Source organism: Dendrobates tinctorius, unplaced genomic scaffold (genome assembly GCF_039654945.1).
Source record: "Dendrobates tinctorius isolate UK_male_01 unplaced genomic scaffold, ASM3965494v1 ptg000032l, whole genome shotgun sequence".
NCBI lineage: Eukaryota > Metazoa > Chordata > Amphibia > Anura > Dendrobatidae > Dendrobates > Dendrobates tinctorius.
Window position 1 is genome coordinate 3,664,197 of NW_027361700.1, and position 21,401 is coordinate 3,685,597.

Sequence of the window (21,401 nt, forward strand, 5' to 3'; positions counted from 1 at the left end):
CTTGTCTATCTGTATTTCAGCCGTACCAGTCCGCATTTGACAGTGCTTATCTGTATACCAGCCTGTCTAGCACGCACTTGCCAGTGCTTATTTATATACAAGCCGGACCAGCCCATACCTGCCAGTGCTTATCTGTATACCAGCCGGGCCAGCCTACACCTTCCTGTGCTTATCTTTATACCAGCCGGATCAGCCTGCACCTGCCAGTGCCTGGCTGTCTGTATTCCAGCCATACCAGCCTGCACCTGCCACTACCTATGTGAATATACCAGTCAGCATCTATGGTTCCTGTGTTCCTGCCTCTATCAGCTGTACTCTCCTACTGGTCCGTTCCAGCTTCCTGTTGCCTGAGGGTCAGCTGTCACTTATCCGAGGTCTGTCCTGGAGTAGCATCTGGTGTTCATCGGGAGTCATGCCTCACCCCATCATCAGGGGCTCTAGTGAAGTCAGGTGCTCACCTGGTCATGTCCCTCCAGATTCTCCTCGGACCATGGCACAGTGGTTCCACCACTCCTGTTACAGAAATGTAGCATAGTTCTTCTCATAAGCTATGTTGCTTACCCCATGTGCAGGGCATTGCAGTAGCTTAGGTATCCATGGTTATGACCACTAACAATTTAACTGTCGCTTTAAGAGTGGTCATTTCCATACTACTTTTCTAATTGGAGGTATTTGCTAATATAATTTTTATTATTATTACTCCTTCTACATATTGGGATAGGATCATGGAGATGGCAATAACTATTTAAAGAATTATCACATGGTCAGAAAAGATTTTTATCACAACACGGGCAAGCAGAAAGCTGAAGAATGAACAGGAATTTATAAAGAGGACGTGTTGTACAATTATAACTACAAATAGTGGTGTAACTTGAAGCTTATGGGCCCTAGTGCAAAATTGCCATTAATTTTCCCAGGTATTTAATAGTAATAGTATGTTGATATGGGGTGTGGTGTAGTGACCACTGTGTCGGCTAGGGTTCGCTGTGTGGGTGTCCCAGGATGAACGGATAGCCTTGTCCAGAGTGGTAACAGGAGCAGGGTGCGAAAGAATCATTATGTATCTCAAGGTGGGTGGCCTTGGGATGGAGGCTTGCTTATGTGCTGATCAGCAGAGCTGATCTTTCATTCCAATGTGTCAGGGAGAAGTCTCCAGGTAGCTGGTGAGACGGGCAGAACCAGTTACCTACAAACCCACCCAGGGGGTGTGTTTAAGAACGCTATTGTAAAGTGTGTTTGAGTGGTTGAAGGACCTACGATGAGGTCATAGCCATGTGACTGGTGGGCGTGGCTACGGACCATATAAGGTGACCAGGGTAGGTCACATGGAGTGATTGCTGGAACTTGGTTGGTCCATTTTGGAAGATCCCGTCTGAGAGAGATGGGCCTGTCTTCCTGACAGCAAGTGAACGCTGTGTTTAATGGCTGCACATGCCTGATAGTTCTCTGGAGGGAATGGACGTTTGCAGTAAGCTGAAGCAGCCATGAGGTAAACCCTGATGGGGTGAGGCTGTATCTGTGAGGCTGAAGAGCCTGTGTGCTGGACATGGCACTACCTGTGTGACCACAGGGCTAACAGAGTGAAGCTCTGTCATGGACGCTATGCTGTTTTCTATTGCTTTGATGGTTTTGATGCATGAATAAACCGCATGGACTGTTATTATTTTATGGAAAACCCGTGCTGGATCTGGTTATTTGGCTGCCAAGCGAGAATCCCCTACCCGATTGACAGCACTACCTTACAGGGGCAAAGGGACCTTTTGGGCCTCACTAGTTTCCAGGGCCCGATGATGGTTACGCCCCTGATTACACATAAAAAAACCTTTTATTTGTTGAACCAAAATACAATTTTAAGCCAATTGCTGTTGTTTATGATTGTTTATAGCCCATTGCAATTTAACCAGTAGTGTAGGACAGAGAAAAGTCAAAAGTTAGAGATGAACAATTTGCTTCATGCTGCTATGGTCTAGTGTCTAGACCACCATGGAAGCCATTCCTCATTCTATGCTTGGTATGCTTGGCCTGGCATCCTGTTGACCGCTGGTGCTTACTAGACCTGCTACATCATGGAAGTGTGATGCAAATCATCATGTCAGGTGGGACATAGTGACTAGGCCTCATCCAATACCATGGTGTCACCGGGTTCAATACGTGCCTGAGTTACCGTACCTAGGAATCTGGCCAAGGATATCAGGTACAGAAGTGAAGAATGGCTGCCATGGCAGCACAGACCAGATGCTGGACAAAAAGCAGCATGAATCAAATTGTTGAACTCTGGTCAATAGCTCTTTGATTATAGCAAGTCCTTTCATGGTAACGTGCATGAGAATACATGAAGCAACAGCCATATCATTGGGCAGCCAGTAGTCTTATTGGCCTTGTAGGTCTGGTGCACATACAATTAAATTCAGTTTTCTTAATTTAGTTATTTTGGATTTCTTTGAATATTTTCACCTATTAACATTTTGAATAAATTAGTTTAGCATATAAACACGGGGTTTTTCTATTTTAGTCATTGTGGAGATACATGTGGTTGTCAGAATCTGTTATATCTTCAGCATAATGTGAGATGACCAGATGACTATTCCAATGTCTAATTCTTATGAGAGCCAGCAGGGCTGCAGTCAGCAAGGAACATTAATCTTTTGTGTGTCTTTGCATATGACTATGCTGGTGAATATGTGCAGAGGTTGGGGAATTGGTTTCGAACATATCACTGTGAATAGTAAAAAGCTTATTTGAATGTGATAGAAACAAGATTTACACTTCCAGCTTATAGCGTCACTAATTTTTGTGTCTGAGTCATCTCAGACACCAGTTTTATCACTGATCGGGTCCTCCATTTATTGTTCATACACAGAAATGATTGAATACTGAACAAGACTCATCCTGAATCATATACTGATATAAAAATTGTATCTAGAATTTTAATGAATTTTCAGACAGTCAATATTAGGATTTATTTTTGTTATTTGAGAAGTACAAAACGTCTGTGTGTGTATATATATATATATATATATATATATATATACCCCATGTGTGTGTGCATGTATAGAGATTATATAAAGATGTAATTATGAACGTTTCTTTCCACGTAACACACATCATGAATACCCTACTTTTGTGTGTATCTTTTGTGTTCTGCAGATCAGGAGAAAGAGACGTCGAGGTTGTAACATGGCCTTGGCAACTGTACAGGGTTCACTGATGCTACTCTTTTGGCTGTGATCCCGAGAATACAAACTTGTGCATGGCGTGGACATATTCTGATCCGCTTGCACATTGTAGCTTCAGCTTAATAAGGGGCATGAAAAACTGGGTAGTGAAGTATCGTAGTGACGGAATTGGGGCCTCAATTGCTTCCAGAAACACCTATAACGTATAATGATATAGTCAGTATCAAAAAAGCACAGCACAAGTCTTCAGATATGTAACTTCGAACCATTAAATATTTTATATTGCTCCAACTGAATAGAGATAACCAAATATCAGCTGATTGCCATGAGTTCAGTTTTTTAACCCCTTTGGACATCAGTGGCCAGGCCAATTTTTACAATTCTGACCACTATCACTTCATGATTGTTTTTTGTGATATTCTACTTCATGATAGTGGTAAAATTTATTTGGTATAACTTGTGTTTATTTGTGAAAAAACAAAGAAATTTGGCGAAAATTTTGCAATTTTCAAACTTTGAATTTTCATGCCGTTAAATTACAAAGATAAGTCACGCAAAATTATTAATACTGTAAATAACATTTCCCACATGTCTACTTTACATAAGCACAATTTTGGAACCAAATTTTTTTTTTGTTAGGAAGATATAAGGGTTAAAAGTTGACCAGTGATTTTTCATTTTTCCAACAACATCTACAAAACCATTATTTTAAGGGATCACAACACATTTGAAGTCACTTTGAGGGGTCTATATGGTAGAAAATACCTAAAAGTGACACCAATCTAAAAATTGCTCCCCTCAAGGTGCTCAAAACCACATTCAAGAAGTTTATTAACCCTTCAGGTACTTCACAGGAAGTTTTGGAATGAAGAAAGAAAAATGTACATTTAACTTTTTTCACAAAATTTTTTTACTTCAGATCCAAATTTTTTTTATTTTGACAAGGCTAACGGGAAAAAATGGACCCCAAAATTTGTTGTGTAAATTGTCCTGAGCATGTCGATACCCCATATGAGAGAGAAAAACACTGGACACACGGCAGAGCTCGGAAGGGAAGGAGGGCTATTTGACTTTTTGAATGCAAAATTTGCTGGAACAATTGGCGGATGCCATGTCGCGTTTGGAGAGCCTAAATAGTGAAAATCTCCACAAGTAACACCATTTTGGAAACTAGACCTCTCAAAGAATGTATTTAGATATGTGACGAGCACCTTGAACCCCCAGGTCCTTCACAGAAGTTTATAAAGTTGAGCCATGAAAATAATGAAATCACATTTTCCCCACAAAACATTTATTTTAGCCCCAAATTTTGCATTTTTATAAGAGTAACAGAAGAAATTGCATCATACAATTTCCAGTGCAACTTCTCCTGACTACGCAGATACCCAATATGAGGGAGAAAATTACTGTTTGGGTGCATGCTAAGGCTCGAAAGGGAAAGAGCGTCATTTAACTTTTTGAATGTAAAATTTCCTGGAATCATTAGCGAGCATCATGTCTCATTTGGAGAGCCCCTGATGTGCCTAAACAGAGGAAACCCCCCCACAAGTGACCCCATTTTGGAAACTAGACCCCTCAAGGAATGTATTTAGATGTGTGGTGTGCACCTTGAACCCCAAGGTGCTTCACAGAAGTTTAGAACGTTGAGTTGAGAAATGAAAAAAATCACATTTTCCCCACAAAAATGTTATTTTGGCCCCAAATTTTGCATTTTCATAAGGGTAACAGGAGAAATTGCGCCACACAATTTGTTGTGCAATTTCTCCTGAGTATGCTGATACCCCAAATGCGGGGAAATACTACTTTTGAGGCACAGTACAAAGCTCAGAAGGGAAGAGGCACCATATTGGAGTTCAGATTTTGCTGGAATGGTTTAAGAGTGCCATGTCATATTGGAAGAGTCCCTGAGGTGCCAGAACAACGAAACTACACTCTCCAATGAATTCATCTAGGGGTGCAGTGATCATATTGACACCACATGTGCCTCACAGAATTTTATACCATTGAAACTGAGGTACATTTTCTTCCTCAGTGCACCAATACCCTACATGTAATCGGGAAATATTTTTTCAGGCACAGTGCAAAGCTCAGAAGCCAAGGAGCATCAGATTTTACTGTTATGGTTTGCAGGTGCCATGACCCACTGGGAAAGCCCATGAGGTGCCAGAACAGCAGAACCCCCCATAAGTGACCCTATTGTCTATTATACAAACTACACCTCTCAAAGAATTCATCTAGTGGTGCAATGATTATATTGGCACCATGGGTGCATCACAGAATTTTATTCCATTGGACAATGAAGAAAAAATAACTACGTTTTTACTACCAAAATTTTGTTTTAGCCCCATATTTTGCATTTTCACACAAGAAGTGGGTAAAAATGGCACCATAATACCCCATATGTGGCTGTACAGTGCTACTTATCCATAGCCAAGATTTTTTTTTTTTGGTGGGGGGGGTTATGTCGTTCCGCATGTGGTAAAATTGATAACGCAGTTTTATTCTTCAGGTCAGTATGATTACAGAGATACCACATTTATATTTTTTTACGTTTTGTCACTTTTACACAATAAAAACTATTTTATAGAAAAAATAATTATTTTTGCATCGCTTTATTCTGAAAGCTATAACTTTTTTATTTTTCCACTGATGGAGTTGTATGGCGGCTTGTTTTAAGTGGGACAAGATGACATTTTCAGCGATACCATCTTTATTTGTATGTCTTTTTGATCGCTTTTCTACTTTTTGTTCAGTGGTATGATGATAAAGCATTTTTTTTCCTTGGTTTTACATTTTTTTTATAGTGTTCACTAAATGGGTTAACTAGTGGGACAGTTTTATAGGTCGGTTTGTTCCTGACACGGCGGTCCCCAATCCAAGGGCAGAGGGGCTGTCATTTCTCTGACGGCTCACGGAATGCTGCAATTGCGTTCAATCTTACCATTTAAGGGGTTAAATTGCTGGGAACAGTGTGGGACCGCTCCTGGCACTTTGTACCAGGTGTTAGCTGTCACCCGGCGGTTACCGCTTGCGCACGATCACAATAACATAAAAATTTGTCCATGGTCAATAAGGATGGATTGTTAAGTCACATGTCAGAAAGGGGTTAACTGCTAATGATCCACAACAGAAATATAATAGGAAATCACCACTCCAGCAGATTTTTTATTTCAGTGTTGGAGTGGTGCTACTAATCTAAGTTGCCTTAACCTAGTCTCATACTCATCTGCCGGCGTCTTCCCCAGTTCCATCTTCTATCTGCAACTTCTAACTGACTAGAAGTCAGAGGTTTAAGTCACAATCTCTCAATGCAACTCTATGGGTGCCTCATTCTGGCCTCGTTCAGCTCTCATAAACTTACATTGAGTTGTGACTTCTGGCTTTCCCAGAAAACAGTGGAACAATCCGACAGGTCACAACCTTCAGAAGACCGACCGGAGTGGTGCCGAGAAAAGAAGAAGAGGACGGCTGGTAAGTATGATACTAGGTGCAGGGAATTTCAATTATTGGCACCACTACAGTGGTAAAATTAAAAAAAACCCCACTGCAGTGGTGTCCATTCCAAAAAAAGGAATGATCATGTAAAGGCACATTAAGGGGGCGCACAACTGGGGGATAATACTTTGTGATATCTACATGCTAAAACAGGAATGTAGAAAAAAGGTTATCCAAATGGGACAACCCCTTAAAGCATTGTGAGGCCCATTTTTATTGTTGTTTTCCCTTTTTCTTTACATAAGTGAAGACTACCGTAAGATATGCCAGCGTTCTATGATCAGTGGGAGACCAACTTCTTAGGCCCCCACCAATCCAGAGAATGGATAGGATGCAGTATTGGCAAAGTGCTACATTCCTTTCACTATTATCCTCTGTGCAGTGGCAACTCGGCCACTCACTGTGCAAGAACCTTCTGCATGGCCTTAATAAAAGGAATAGGACTGATGTACGTGCTCTGCTTCCATTTGTCAGGTCACTACTATTTATAAACTGATGCCACATTCTAGCGGTATGCTATTATTTTAGGGCAGCATGGTGCCTCAGTCATTAGCACTGTTGGTTTAAAGCGCTGGTGTCCTGGGTTCAAATCCCACCAAAAACAATATGTGCAAACGGTTTGTATGTTCTCCTAGTGTTTGTGTGCATTTCCTCCCAAACTGATAGGGAATGTAGATTGTGAGACCCAATGTGATGACAATTTCTGTAAAGTGCTATGGAATATACAGTAATAGTGATATATAAGAATGTAAAATAAAGATACATTTTTTAACATATGAAATCTTGGAAATAGGAAAAAAGGGTATATTTCATATAAGGGTATGTTTCATGCTTGTTCATAGGTTGTCGTGGATGTTGCTGCTCCTCCCTATTCTGTGGACTGGGGATTAGGTACAGTACCTGACAGTGCCCATGGACAAGTGTTATGCTGCTTCTCAGAAAAAAAAAGCAAAGCATTTTTTGAACACCAGAGGTGACAAAACGTGTGACAGCATATGGATTTGTATCTTTAGACTGTATATGCACAAAAATGTTGTAAAGCTAACCTGGAGGATTTCATCTGTGTCTTGTGCCACATCTTGGAAAATTGTCTGACAATGTTGGAGATATTGGGCATACAGGGAGCGGGTATCGCTGTCCACACCCTGAAGTTGACTGTCGCTGAGGTCACTCATATGTAGATTATTCATGAAATTAGTATTGACAGGTCCACACTCAATGAGGCTTACACTTTAAAGACAAAAGGAATAAAACACAACTAGGTCACATGTAAAAATGTACTAAGGTTCATTTCTGACAGCTTATTATTAATGCAAATCTGGAACCCAATAGGAATATAAGTTTCGTAAGGCGATAGAAGGGGGACACCAAGTGCAATAGGGTCTTTTCTGATAACCAGAAAGTAGATATAGAAAATAAAGGTAACTGCTCACCTTTTGGGGTTGTGTAAACCCACAAATAAAGTATAAAACCAAAAGGATCCAGCTGATGAAGCACCACCAGGTTAGAGGAACCCACCAAGGTCGACAAGTGTTTAGAGAAATGGAATAGTGATCTGTATTGCTAATAATGTAATTTCAATAAGAAGACGATATGGATGAGAAACAATGCGGTTTATCTAAATGCGTGTTTAAATTGGAGAAACTCCTGATGAAGAAGTTTGTCCAACTTTGAAACGCATTAAGATTAAACTGCACTGTTTCTCATCCACATCATCTTATGGATTTTATTGAAATTACATTATCAGCAGCACAGATTATCGTTACATTTCTCTAAATACTAATCTAGGTTTTGTGATAGTAATACAGATGTCCATACACATCTGGATCGTATCCTTCTGACTCTGAAGGAAGGCCAGTTAAACACACCTGCATTTAGGATTCTGTTGTTTTCCTGCAACAAAATTACAAGACCATACAACCGTTTGATGATCTCAATTCAATTCATGGATGCCAAGGGGACTTGAAATGTAAAATTCATAAAACAGACCCAAACATAAAAGTGTAAAGAAGTGAATTAACATACATTGGGGAAAAAAGTATTTAGTCAGCCACCAATTGTGCAAGTTCTCCCACTTAAAAAGATGAGAGAGGCCTGTAATTGACATCATAGGTAGATCACAACTATGAGTCAAAATGAGAAAACAAAATCACCTTGTCTGATTTGGCAAGATTTATTTTTCAAATTATGGTGGAAAATAAGTATTTGGTCATTAACAAAAGTTCATCTCAATATTTTGTTACATATCCTTTGTTGGCAATGACAGAGGTCAAACGTTTCCTGTAAGTCTTCACAAGGCTGGCACACACTGCTGGTGGTATGTTGGCCCATAACTCCATGCAGATCTCCTCAAGAGCAGAGATGTTTTGGGCCTGTCACTGGGCAACATGGACTTTCAAATCCCTCTGAAGGTTTTCTATGAGGTTGAGATCTGGAGACTGGCTAGACCACTCCAGGTTCATATGCTTCTTACGAAGCCACTCCTTCGTTGCCCTGGTGGTGTGCTTGGGATCAATATCATGCTGAAAGTCCCATCCAAGTTTTATCTTCAATGCTCTTGCTAATGGAAGGAGGTTTGCACTTAAAATCTCACAATACATGGCCCCATTCATTCTTTCATGTACACGGATCAGTCGTCCTCGTCCCTTTCGCAGAAAAACAGCCCCAAAGCATGATGTTGCCACCCCATGCTTCACAGTAGGTATGGTGTGCTTTGCATGCAACATGTACTGTCTTAAGCAGGGGGACATGTCTGGTACTGCAGGATCTGAGTCCCTGGCGGCGCAGTGTGTTACTGATGTGGTATCCTTTGTTACAGTGGTCCCAGTGCTATGCAGGTCATTCACTAGGTTCCCCTTGTGGTTCTGGGATTTTTGTTCACCGTTCTTGTGATCATTTTGACCCCCCGGGTGAGATCTTGCATGGAGCCCCAGATCGAAGGAGATTATCAGTGGTCTTGTATGTCTTCCTTTTTCTTATTATTGCTCCCACAGTTGATTTCATCACCCCAAGCTGCTTGCCTATTGCAGATTCATTCTTCCCAGCCTGGTACAGGGCTACTATTTTGTTTCAGGTGTCCTTTGACAGCTCTTTGGTCTTCCCATAGTGGAGTTTGGAGTGTGACTGTTTGAGGTTGTGGACAGGTGTCTTTTATACTGAGAACAAGTTCAAACAGGTGCCATTACTACATTTAATGATTGGAGGACAGAGGAGCCTCTTAAAGAAGAAGCTACAGGTCTGTGAGAGCCAGAAATCCTGCATGTTTTCGGTGACCAAATACTTATCTTATTTTCCACCATAATTTGCAAAATAAATCTTGCCAAATCAGACGATGTAATATTCTGGATTTGTTTTCTCATTTTGATTCTCATAGTTGTGGTCTACCTATGATGTCAATTACAGGGCTCTCTGGGAGAACTTGCACAATTGGTGGCTGACTAAATACTTTTTTTTCCCCACTGTATGCAAGCTTAAATGTTAAAAATTAACTTTTTTGTATGGGACTTGCTATGGTTTGCAAGCAAAACATATAAATACTGTATAATGTATAAACATATAATAGATATACTCATTATACTTACTGTATATCAAAATGCTGTAGGACTATAGCCATGCTTTCACAGAACCCCTCCACGGCAAATTTACTGGCGCAGTACACATCATTAAATGGCACACCTAGAAGCCACAAGTATTTGCTATTTATGTAAAGTAAAGTGAAATGTTCCAGTTGTAAAACATTTTTCCCTTCCAGTAGTTGATGAGATATGTGGTTACATACTAGTGGCTGACATCTCTGGCACCTACCTTGCAGGCCTCCCACACTGCTAGAAACAATGATCCGTCCAGATCTCCTTTGCTTCATTCCAGGCAGAAAAGCTTGGATGGTGCTGATTGTACCAAATAGGTTAACATCAAATATCTTCTTCATTGTGTGATACGTGTGACATTCCAAGGGCCCCATCAATCCAATACCGGCATTGCACACTATGGGATTAATAATAAGGAAATAAGATAATATAAAGACTGGATACAAGCACACAGAATATATAAACCATGTCGCCCACCTAAGATGTCCACTCGATTTTCTTTTATTTTCTCAATAGTAGCCAACACAGATTGCCGGTCTGTAACATCCATCTGCAGAATCTCAAACGTATCAGCATGGCAGCCACGTACACACTCCAGCAGATATTCTTTCTTGGAAAGATCCCTCATGGTGGCATAGACTAATGAATGGAAGATGTAGTTTCTTGAGATTACAATATGTGCTACAATGGTGTAACATATAAAAAAGGCATATTTGGTCTCATCCTAAATATGGGCCATTGATGATTTTTTTTAAGCAGAATTTTTTTTGTTAAGTGTTGGAAACAACACTTCTTTGTTCCTTGTAAAACATATTGCCAGCACTTAACCCTGTATAAATAGGTATTATACTGCTGAAAGTGCGCAAACTCTATGGGGACTGAATTTTCTTAGTAAATAGAACCTATCATCTGATTCATGCTATACAAACCACTATTAGCATGAGAGACTGGCTGCACGATTGCAGCAGCTTGGTATATTTTTCTCTGAAACACTCTGACATTTCAGAGAAGATATTGTTAAAAGATATAGCCATAGACCATAGTGAGCAGACTAGTCCGGGGCCACCACCAGTTTTATTCAGGGCCACTGTGTGTGATTGACAGGTGTCTCCCTATATGTGCATAGGGAAAGATTTGTCGATCACATGCAACAGTGCTGGGAAGATCCGATCAGGGATGTCGCCTGACTAGTCTGGTTTCAGGCTATGACATGGTCTTCTAAGGCTGCAATGTTGCAGCCAGGCTCTGTTTATGCTGCCCTTGGTTTGAGCAGCATGAATCAGATAACAGGATCCCTTTAATGATCATTTGTCTCCAGACAGTTTGCATTGGCCTGTATAAAAAGCCATGATATCAGCTGACTGATTTAAAGAGGACCTGTCAAGTGTCAGAAATATGTAATTTTTAAACTGGTTTAAATGTCTCTGTTTTTGCCTTTGTTCCTGAGAAAAGGCCTTCTGTTTCCTACATATAAATCTAATCTTTTTTAGCTAAATGAATGTAGTCCTCAAAAAGACTTCTATAGAAAAGAGATGAGGATCACACCCCCTTGATTAAAAGTAATATTTGCACATACAGGCAAGAGAGGGACATATCGCAAGAACAAAGAGCAGGAACAAATGAAAAACAGCAGCAGATTCAGGAGAACAACGGGATTTACACCAGGTAAAAATAAATAAATAATAAAAAAAAAAAATAAAAAAAAAAATTATATATATATATATATATATATATATATATATATATATACTGATGAGCAAAAGGGTAACAATGTTTTGAACTTTGGACTTTCAGACTCCTTATCTCACCCCACTTCTGCTTCATACATGAGACTACCATCATTTTACAGACTATATCCTACATAAATTTGACATATTTGACTTGCAACTATTTAGCATATGATTAGTTATGCAGATTCTTGTTATGTGTCTGCATTGTTACTGTTTTGCTCCTGGTGATGGAAACATCTTTTTCTTCCTGAATACTACAAATTACAACCTGTTCTCACATTCCCTAATAGCTCAATGTGTTATTAGGTTGATTCCTAAGCAAAAGGTCACTGATTCAAATCGAGGAGAAGCCAAGAAGAAGATTTCCCAAGAAAAGAGAAACCATATCAACCAGCTGATCGATAATGGTCTCTCGGTCAAGCAAATTTCCAAACCGCATCATATGAGTGCCATGACAGTTGGAAGAATATGAAATGAATTCCATCTATCCATTCAAAAGGCAAGAGGTGGTCAAGTCGGCTCTGCTCAAGGTCTATCAGAAATGACGCAACAATCATGGTAATGGAGTTGGCTCATTTGCTTTGTAATAGTGAGATTACAGACATCCATGCAAGCCCCATGCGACGCATGTTACACAAGTCTGGAATGGTGGCCCGAAAAAAGTGAAGAAGCCTCCACTTCAATATCGTCATAAGAAGCGTTGATCTGAGAATGCAAAAAGTGGACAGTAGAAGATTGAAAATGGATGACTTGAAGTGATGAGAGGAAAGTCAATAGACTAGGCTCTGATGGATGCAGATGGATCTGGAAGAAACAAGAGAAAAAGGATCTAATGGATCAAAAAATTGAAGGAACTGTCAAGTTTGGTGGTGGAAGCCTGATGATATGGGGTTGTTTCACTGCCAAAGGCGTTGGATACTTGACCAGGCTCAATGGTGCTCTCAATGTTCAGCTATATGTGAGTATCCTACAAGATGAGTTACTTTGCACACTCGAGTACTATGGGTATGAACTGGATGACATAGTGTTTCAGCAGGATAACGACCCGAAGTGTCAAGATTGGCGAAGAAATAGTTAAATGATAATGTAGTATAGGTGCTGGATTGGCCCCCACAGTCCCCAGAACACAACTCAAATGAAAACTTGTGAGTAGGTTTAAAGAAAAAGTTGTATTCATACCTAAGTCAGTTGACCAGTATGCACCAACATCAGGAATGTGTAGGAGAGAACTGGATTGGTCTAGACATGCTTGAATCTGATCCAGAGCATTCCCAGAAGGATTAAGACTGTTTTGAAATCCAGAGGTGGATTTACAAAATACCAACATAGTAATAAAAATAAAAATTTAGATTTTTAGGAGCAAAACAGTAAGGGTACCGTTACACCTAGCGATGGACCAGCGATCCCGACCAGCGATATGACGCGGTCAGGATCGCTGGTGCATCGCTAGGTGGTCGCTAGTGAGCTGCCACACAGGCAGATCTCACCAGCGACATCGCTAGGGTCGGGGGTCGCTACTTACCTGTCAGACGAGGCGATCCTGCGTCCTCCCGCCCGGCTTCACGCGTCGCTCGTCGTCACAGCAGGAAGCGTCGCAGGAAGTGGACGACGAGGAATGGTCCAGCAGCTTCTCGCGCGATCAGCGATAACCAGCGGGGGAGCCGGTCGGAGGTAAGTATCACATGCAGCGATATCGCTAGCAATATCGCTGCAACGTCACAAAATCGGTGACTTTACAGCGATATTGCTAGCGATATCGCAGTGTGTAACAGGGGCTTAAGAATGCAGTGACATGATAAGAATCTGCATAACTAATCATATGCTAAATAGTTGCAAGTAAAATTTATGTATGAGATATCCAAGATGATTGTCTATAAAATGATGGCAGTCTCACCAGTAGTGGATAGAGTAGTGGTTAATGAGATATGGAACCTGAAATTCTAAATTTCAAAACATTGTTACCCTTTTGCTCATCAGTGTATTTATGGCAAGGGAAAGGTACTCTGTCAATACAGCAGAAGGAACATTTAAGCCCCATACACCTCAGATAAATATGGGCCAATGAATGGTCATTCAGACTGCATTTTTGCATTTTTTTTGGCCAATTATAATGCCAGCACTTTTGAATCACAGATCAGATAAACGATAAAGAATATTTAGTCTGTTCATTTGGCCAAGGCAGCCGACGATCGTTTGTTATGGTTGAAATCGGCCATTTCTGCCTACTTATCTCTGATGTATATGGGGACCTTTTCTCTAATATTATTAGGATGTTAAAAGTCACCAAATGCATACTTGAAAGATTGGAAGGTCACCATAGGAGAGGAGCTCCCAACATTGCGCTGATAAAAGACTTTTTATCACTGATAGATGTAGATAAGCTTTCAATTAAATTTTTTACAAAAGATCAGCCTACAACAGGGATTTGGCATTTGGATCACTGCTCTTAGCTCATATTGGTACAATGAGCAAAAGTTTTGCAGGCACTCATAATACAACTCCCGTAAAATTCTGTACTCAACACAAAAAAAATATTTAACTTGCCTTTAAATCTTTGTCCACTGTCAGAAGCTAGGAGTACAGCTAAGCCTAGCCCGATTCCTGAGGAGCATCCCGTGATCAGAACCACTCTTTTCTCCATCTGAACTGTAATCTGGGTGCGCAAACTTAGAAAGTATACTGGTTTCTCTGGGAGTTTTGAGCTGTGAGCAAACTGCTGGAAATGTGTCTCAGCTGGCATCTGTAATGTTATGTCTACAGTTGCTTCTTCAAGGACTACAGCTGGCATTGTCTTTTCCTCCTAATCTGTATAGGTGTCATAAAGGAATATATGACTAGAGCAGACTTGAGCAAAGTGCAGCCTGCGGGCCACATACGGCCCCCTGGCTGCTCCAGTTAGGTCCACAGACCGTGACAGAAAAAGGGCTTAAGTAGTGGCCCATGGGCCGCATCGGGTCCTCTCCCCCCACCGACTATCCACCGCTTGTTGTCACTGCTCTCCACATCCTCTGGATGCAGACATAGGTGAATACATTGGTGGAGGATGACATCGCTGGTTCTATCTTCCACCAATATGCGTGTAAGCTAGCAGTCACAATTACGTAATTTCATTGCATCAGTTGTGCACGGCGTAGAGTCAGTGCACCAGAAAGGGCTGTGTCAGAGTGCCGGGGGAACCGGGAGCAAGATGAGTATGTGTTGCTGTTTTGTTTCATGTGCATGAGATATTTGTATGTGTATAGGGGGCCGTGTGGGGCTCATACTGTATATGGGGCTCATGCTGTATAAAACGGGCTATATGGGGGACACTTTATATTAGAAGCTATGTGGGGGCTTGTGCTGTATATAGGGGTGCTATGTGATGCATATGTGTACATAAGGGTCTATGTGGGGCACATGCTGTACATAGAAGGCTGTCTGGGGGCACATACTGTTCATGGGGACAGAGAGAGGGCTCATACTGTACATGGGGCAGTGTGGGGGCTCATTCTGTACATGGGAGGCTATGTGGGGCTCATACTGTACATGAGGGCAGTGTGACGGCTCACACTATACATAGGGGCAGTGTGGGTGCTCTTATGGTATATAGGGGCAGTGGTTGGGTTTTTTTCATATATAGGCGAAGTGTGCATGCTCTTACGGTATATAGGAGGAAGCATGCTGGCTCTTACAGTATATAGGGGCAGTGCGAAAGCTCTATAGTGCAGTGTGGAGACTCTTATGGTATATAGGGGGCAGTGTGAGGGCTCATAATCTACATGGGGGCTGTGTGGGGGCTCATACTGAACATTGTGGGCTATGTGGGGGCTCACTCTGTACATTGGGCAGTGTGAGGGCTCATACTGTACCTGGGGGCATTGTGGAGGTTCATACTGTACATATAGGTAGTATGGGGGCTCATTCTGTACCTGGGGGCAGTGTTGGGGCTCTTACCATATGTAGGGGGGCAGTATACGGGTTCTTACAGTACATAGGTGGGCAGTGTGCAGGATCTTATGGTATATAGGGGTCAGTGTCCGGGCTCTTCTGGTTCATAGGGGGCAGAGTGCAGGCTCTTACGGTATTTAGGGGACAGTGTGGGGGCTCTTATGGTATATAGGGGCAGTGTGCAGACTCTTACAGTATAAAGGGGGCACATGCTGTATATAAGAAACTATGTGGGGGCTTATGCTGTATATAGGGGCGCTACGTGGTGCACATTTTGTTTATAAGAAATTATATGGGGGCTCATGCTGTATATGGGGGTTCAATGTGGTGCACATGCTGTGCATAGGGGTCTACGTGGGGCACATGCTGTACTTCAGAGGCTACGTGAGGTACATGCTGTACATGAGAGGCTACATGGGGCACATGTAGTACATGGGAAGTTATGTGGGACATATGTTGTACATGGGAGACTATGTGAGGGCACATGTACATGGGAGGTTTTGTGGGGGCTCATACTGTACATGGGGCAGTGTGAGGGCTCTCACTATGCATGGGGGCAGCATGAGGGCTCATGCTGTACATGGGGGCTCATACTGTACATGAGGGCAGTGTAGGGGCTCACACTGTACATCGGGATAGTGTGGGGGCTCATATATAGGAACAGTGTGCGGGCTCTTCCGATATGTAGGTTTGCAGCGTGCAAGCTCTTACGGTATATAACAGGCAGTGTGTGGGCACTTGCGGTATATAGGGGCAGTGTGCGAGCTCTTTTGGTATATAGGTGCAGTGTGCAGGCTTTTATGGTATATAGGGGCAGTGTGGGGGTTCTAACGGTATATAGGGGGGCACCCCTAGACTAGAGAATGAATAGACAGTCCACAAGCAATATGTCTGTCATCAATACGTTAATGTCCATTAATATCCCCGTTTAGGCACGGTGATGAGACCATATTGAGCCCCAACATGACAACTTTTAAACTTTTATGGTTCAATTGTTTTTATTTCTATTTTAAAACATTTTAAAAGGGAGAAACACACATAATTTAAGCCTAGAGGGTGGGGGGGAGTGATACTGCCAGGATCAAGATTTATCCCATTGACCGGTTGGGGGAAAAGGGGAGTTCAATTTAAGTTTCCATTCAGTCAGAAAGAAGTATGAATATAAGTTTGCGGACCTAATGCAAATCTTGAAGATTGCTTCAATTGGAAGATGCAGAAAAAAATAGGATTATGATTTATTTGTAATCCGGTTCTTGAAGATAGATTGTAATCCAATGATAATAGTCCAAGCAGGAAAATTATATTATAATCCAGATGAAATCCAAGGAAAACCCAACTTGACCTATATTATAATCCAATTTAGTGCGACTAATAATTGAAGTGGTTATAATGTTATAATCCGTAGATATTAGCTAAAATGGATCCTGTGATGACTTGAGTAAATTATTGGGAAAGACACTGGATTTTATTTCGGTTGGTGTTAATTAGCATTGGGATTAGACTTGTTTGAGAAATTTTGCAGTTTAAAAATGTTCTTAGGAGATTTAGTCCTTTTGTAGAAGAAATGAAATAAGTCTTGCTTCCTATTCCTAAATTGGCCTGAAAAGTTGCTGATTCGAACCAACAGTGTTTTATTCCCACATAAAGTAGTTCTTTTTTAGTTTGTTGGAGAGATGGCTTGTAGAGTGGCTCTTAATAGATCTTTAAATAAAGAGATGAAATCATTTGGGGCCAATAGTTTTTGTGAGTTCCAAGCCAATGTTAATAGGTTATTTCTTGTTTGAAAGGAGTAGAAGGTGACTATAACATCTTTTGGAATATCAGGAGAGATGTAGTGAGGCTTTGAGATTCTGTAGGCCTTGGCGACTTTCTTATTGTTCTATATGTTTGAAATTAGTTGAGCTACCATTTTTGTGATATAGATATTTAATTTAATCTGTTGGCTTAATTTAGGAATGGCCATTATTTTCAAATTGTTCCTTCTAGAAATGTCTTCAAAATTGGACATCTGAACGTCAAAAAAATGAGACTTCTCTTTGTAAACAATTGAGTTCACCATCTCCGCATGATTTTGTGTTGTGTATTTTTAGATATTATCTACTTGATCGATTCTTACTTTTGTTCTTGTAATTTCAGAGGATGTAACTAAACTATGTGAATCGAGACTTTTTTGAAGATATATCTTGACCTCCAAAAATATATGCTTAATGAATGTCTCGCATGGAGTTGCTTCAATAAGGATAACTTCATTGGTTGCGGTCGTAGTTTTGTGAAGAAAATTACCTTCTCGGTTAGTCAAGTACTGTCTAAATTATTAACTTCAGTTTGGATGGGGCGACATTCAAGGGATATAAGTAAAGCATTGCAAATTCTCCTCAAACCGTTCTATTACAGGTGCATTGTTGGCGTGTATGTTTTTCAATTAAATAATTACTAATGACCTCAGATGACCGGCGACCATTAGACTTGTTATAATTATTTTGTGATTAGATGCTTTTTGAGGTTTTAGAGCTTGAATCTGACATGTCCACGGGGTATTCAGATTGAGTTGAGTCAACGCTATTGCTTCTGTGGTAAGAAGATGTAGAGTATGTATTAGTATAATTTAAAACATTGATTTGTAAGGTTGTGGATTCTATATTTCTCTATGGTAGATTTAAAACGTCTGTGTCAGTATTTTGATTAGATTTTGATTTGTGAGGTGGCTAGGTTGGTAGTCATGGCGAGAGCCTGCTGCGTCACACCTGGCACCCCGCAAAGAAAACACAATGTCCCATTTGTTGTGTGATTTGTGTGCAATGCAAGTCGCTCACTTTTAGACTGGAGTTCTCAGGTTGCAGGGTCCCAATTCCAGATATCATCACACATTGATTGACAGAGTCAGGGCTGCCACTAGGAATTTCGGGGCCCCATACTGGCAAAATTTTCGAGGCCCCCTTGAGACTCCGCCCAGGCTCCACCCATCCCCGCCTCCACCCCTCAAACTGTCCACAGTCCCACCGCACTCTCTTGGAAAAACTCCACTTCTCGCCTATCACACATTAACAGTTCCCATCACCAGATCACACATATAGCCGTCAGCTTTTACTTTGGACAAAAGATTTTTTAAGCAGCCACCATAACAGGGTAGACACTTTTGGCCGGACTCTACTCTACTGTAACCTATTAAATATTTATTAAAATATGCAATACACTTTAGGTATATTTTTATTTATTTTTTAATTTTTAAAATGACCAATAATATCACATACAAGGAACAAATACTGCTACACCATGTCCAGACCACATATTACCACCACAGTGACCTATAATACCACATACAAGGAACAAATACCGCCACACCATGACCAGATCACATATTACCACCACATAGTGACCGAATAATATCACATACAAGGAACAAATACCACCGCACCATGACCAGACCACATATTTCCACCACAAAGTGACCAAATAATAGCACAAACAAGGGACAAATACCACCGCACCATGCCCAGACCACATATTACCACCACATGGTGCCTGAATACTACAATACTGATCAATAATAAAAAAACATACTAATAATAATAATATAATAATAAATTTTATTTTTATAGCGCCGACATATTCCGCAGCACTTTACATTTCAGAGGGGATTTGTACAGACAATAGACATTACAGCATAACAATAATCACATACAGTAGATTATAACAAATACCAAGAGGAAAGAGGGCCCTGCTCGCAAGCTTACAGTCTATGAGGAAAGAGGTAGACACGAAAGGTGGGTGGTAACAGTTGCCCTGATTGTATGGACCAGCCATAATGTTAGGTGTGTGACAGTACGGACACAGAGGGCTAATGGATGCATAAAGCATGTGGGAGAATGATGTGGGGAACCTGGTTATGGTAAAACTTTTGGCTCTGCCACACAGGGATAGATTAGGTTAATGTGTTGAGGAGGTAGGCCAGTCTGAATAAATGCGTTTTCAGGACACGCTTAAAATTGTGGGGATTGGGGACTAATCGTATTGACCTGGGAAGTGCATTCCAAAGAATTGGCACGGCACGTGTAAAGTCTTGCAGACGGGAGTGGGAGGTTCTGACTATTGAGGATGCTAACCTCAGGTCATCAGCAGAACAGAGGGCGCGGGTAGGGTGGTATACTGAAACAAGGGAGGAGATGTAGGGTGGTGCTGAGCCAAGGGAGGAGATGTAGGGTGGTGCTGAGCCATGGAGGGCTTTGTGAGTGAGGGTAATAAGTTTATACTGAATTCTGGAGTGGATGGGTAGCCAGTGTAATGACTGGCACAAGGTAGAGGCATCGGTGTAACGATTGGTGAGGAATATGATCCTGGCAGCAGCATTCAAGACAGATTGGAGAGGGGAGAGTTTGGTAAGAGGGAGACCGATTAGAAGAGAGTTACAATAGTCGAGACGAGAATGAATAAGAGAAACAGTAAGAGTTTTTGCAGAGTCAAAGGTAAGAAAAGGTCGAATTCTAGAAATGTTTTTGAGGTGCAGATGCTATCACCATAAGTGGCATTATACACAGGAGATCTGTATTTAGTATGCAGTGTCTGTGTAGAGGTAATATATTGATCAATAACATTATACACAGGAGCTCTGTATATAATGTACAGTTAATACAGTGATCACTGGTGACATTATACACAGGACCTCTGTATATAGTATACAATGTATAGTGTCAGTGTACAGGTAGCACACTAACTCACCAGTGACGTCGCTAGGAGAAGTCCTTCATCCTTGCTTTTCATTCATCCAGCACAGATCGCCATCACGTCTTCTAGCCAGGGCTCGTCTCTGCAGGAAATAGCACGGTTATCTAGAGCTCCGCTTGCAGAACACATTACTTATTTTTTCCCAACTTCTACATTACACCACATGAAGAAAAAAAGGAGACATAGTGTCGCTCTGCACAGTAACAGGACCCCCCCCCCCATTTAAAACAATATCCTCAAAAAATTAAATACATCACTGCAGTAATAATATCCCTTAATTAGCCCCTATGGTAATAATATCCCCCATCCTGACCCCCGTGTATCTCATTCCTGGCTTTAGCCACATGCTCTCCCATCCTGCCCTCATGAGTATCCATTCTGCCCCATATGATCTCCATCGTATCCATCCTGCCCCATGATCCTGTGTGATCTGTCTCCAACCCTGCCCCATCTGTCTCCAATCATGCCCCGTATCTCCATTCTGCCCCCATGTCCAGCATTCTGCCCCAGTCTCCAGCATTCTGCCCCATGTCCAGCATTCTGCCCCATGTCCAGCATTCTGCCCCATGTCCAGCATTCTGCCACCATGTCCAGCATTCTGCCCCCATCTCCAGCATTCTGCCCCATGTTCAGCATTCCGCCCCATGTCCAGCATTCTGCCCCATGTCCAGCATTCTGCCCCATGTCCAGCATTCTGCCCCATGTTCAGCATTCTACCCCATGTTCAGCATTTTGCCCCATGTCCAGCATTCTGCCCCATGTTC

At 41.4% G+C, this 21,401-nt stretch overlaps 1 protein-coding gene across 1 annotated transcript; it reads right to left on the reverse strand.

Annotated features, from left to right (window-relative positions):
* Positions 1 to 2,909: 2,909 nt before the first annotated feature.
* Positions 2,910 to 14,695, reverse strand: HSD17B1 (hydroxysteroid 17-beta dehydrogenase 1). Its single transcript, XM_073572896.1, has 6 exons — positions 14,533 to 14,695; positions 10,736 to 10,897; positions 10,476 to 10,655; positions 10,253 to 10,346; positions 7,718 to 7,901; positions 2,910 to 3,372 (listed from the first exon to the last, which is right to left on the reverse strand). Exons 1-6 carry the CDS (start codon positions 14,627 to 14,629, stop codon positions 3,211 to 3,213), a joined length of 879 nt encoding a protein of 292 aa, XP_073428997.1. The 5' UTR covers positions 14,630 to 14,695; the 3' UTR covers positions 2,910 to 3,210.
* Positions 14,696 to 21,401: the final 6,706 nt, after the last annotated feature.

What these genes read in the sequence shown, in the direction of transcription:
- HSD17B1 (XM_073572896.1), bottom strand. Translation starts at nt 14,629, where the DNA reads ATGGAGAAAAGAGTGGTTCTGATCACGGGATGCTCCTCAGGAATCGGG. An exon ending in CAGTGGACAAAGATTTAAAG is followed by an intron (nt 10,898 to 14,532) that starts GCAAGTTAAATA and finishes TCCATTCATTAG; the next exon opens with TCTATGCCACCATGAGGGAT. An exon ending in ACACAGATGAAATCCTCCAG is followed by an intron (nt 3,373 to 7,717) that starts GTTAGCTTTACA and finishes TATACGTTATAG; the next exon opens with GTGTTTCTGGAAGCAATTGA.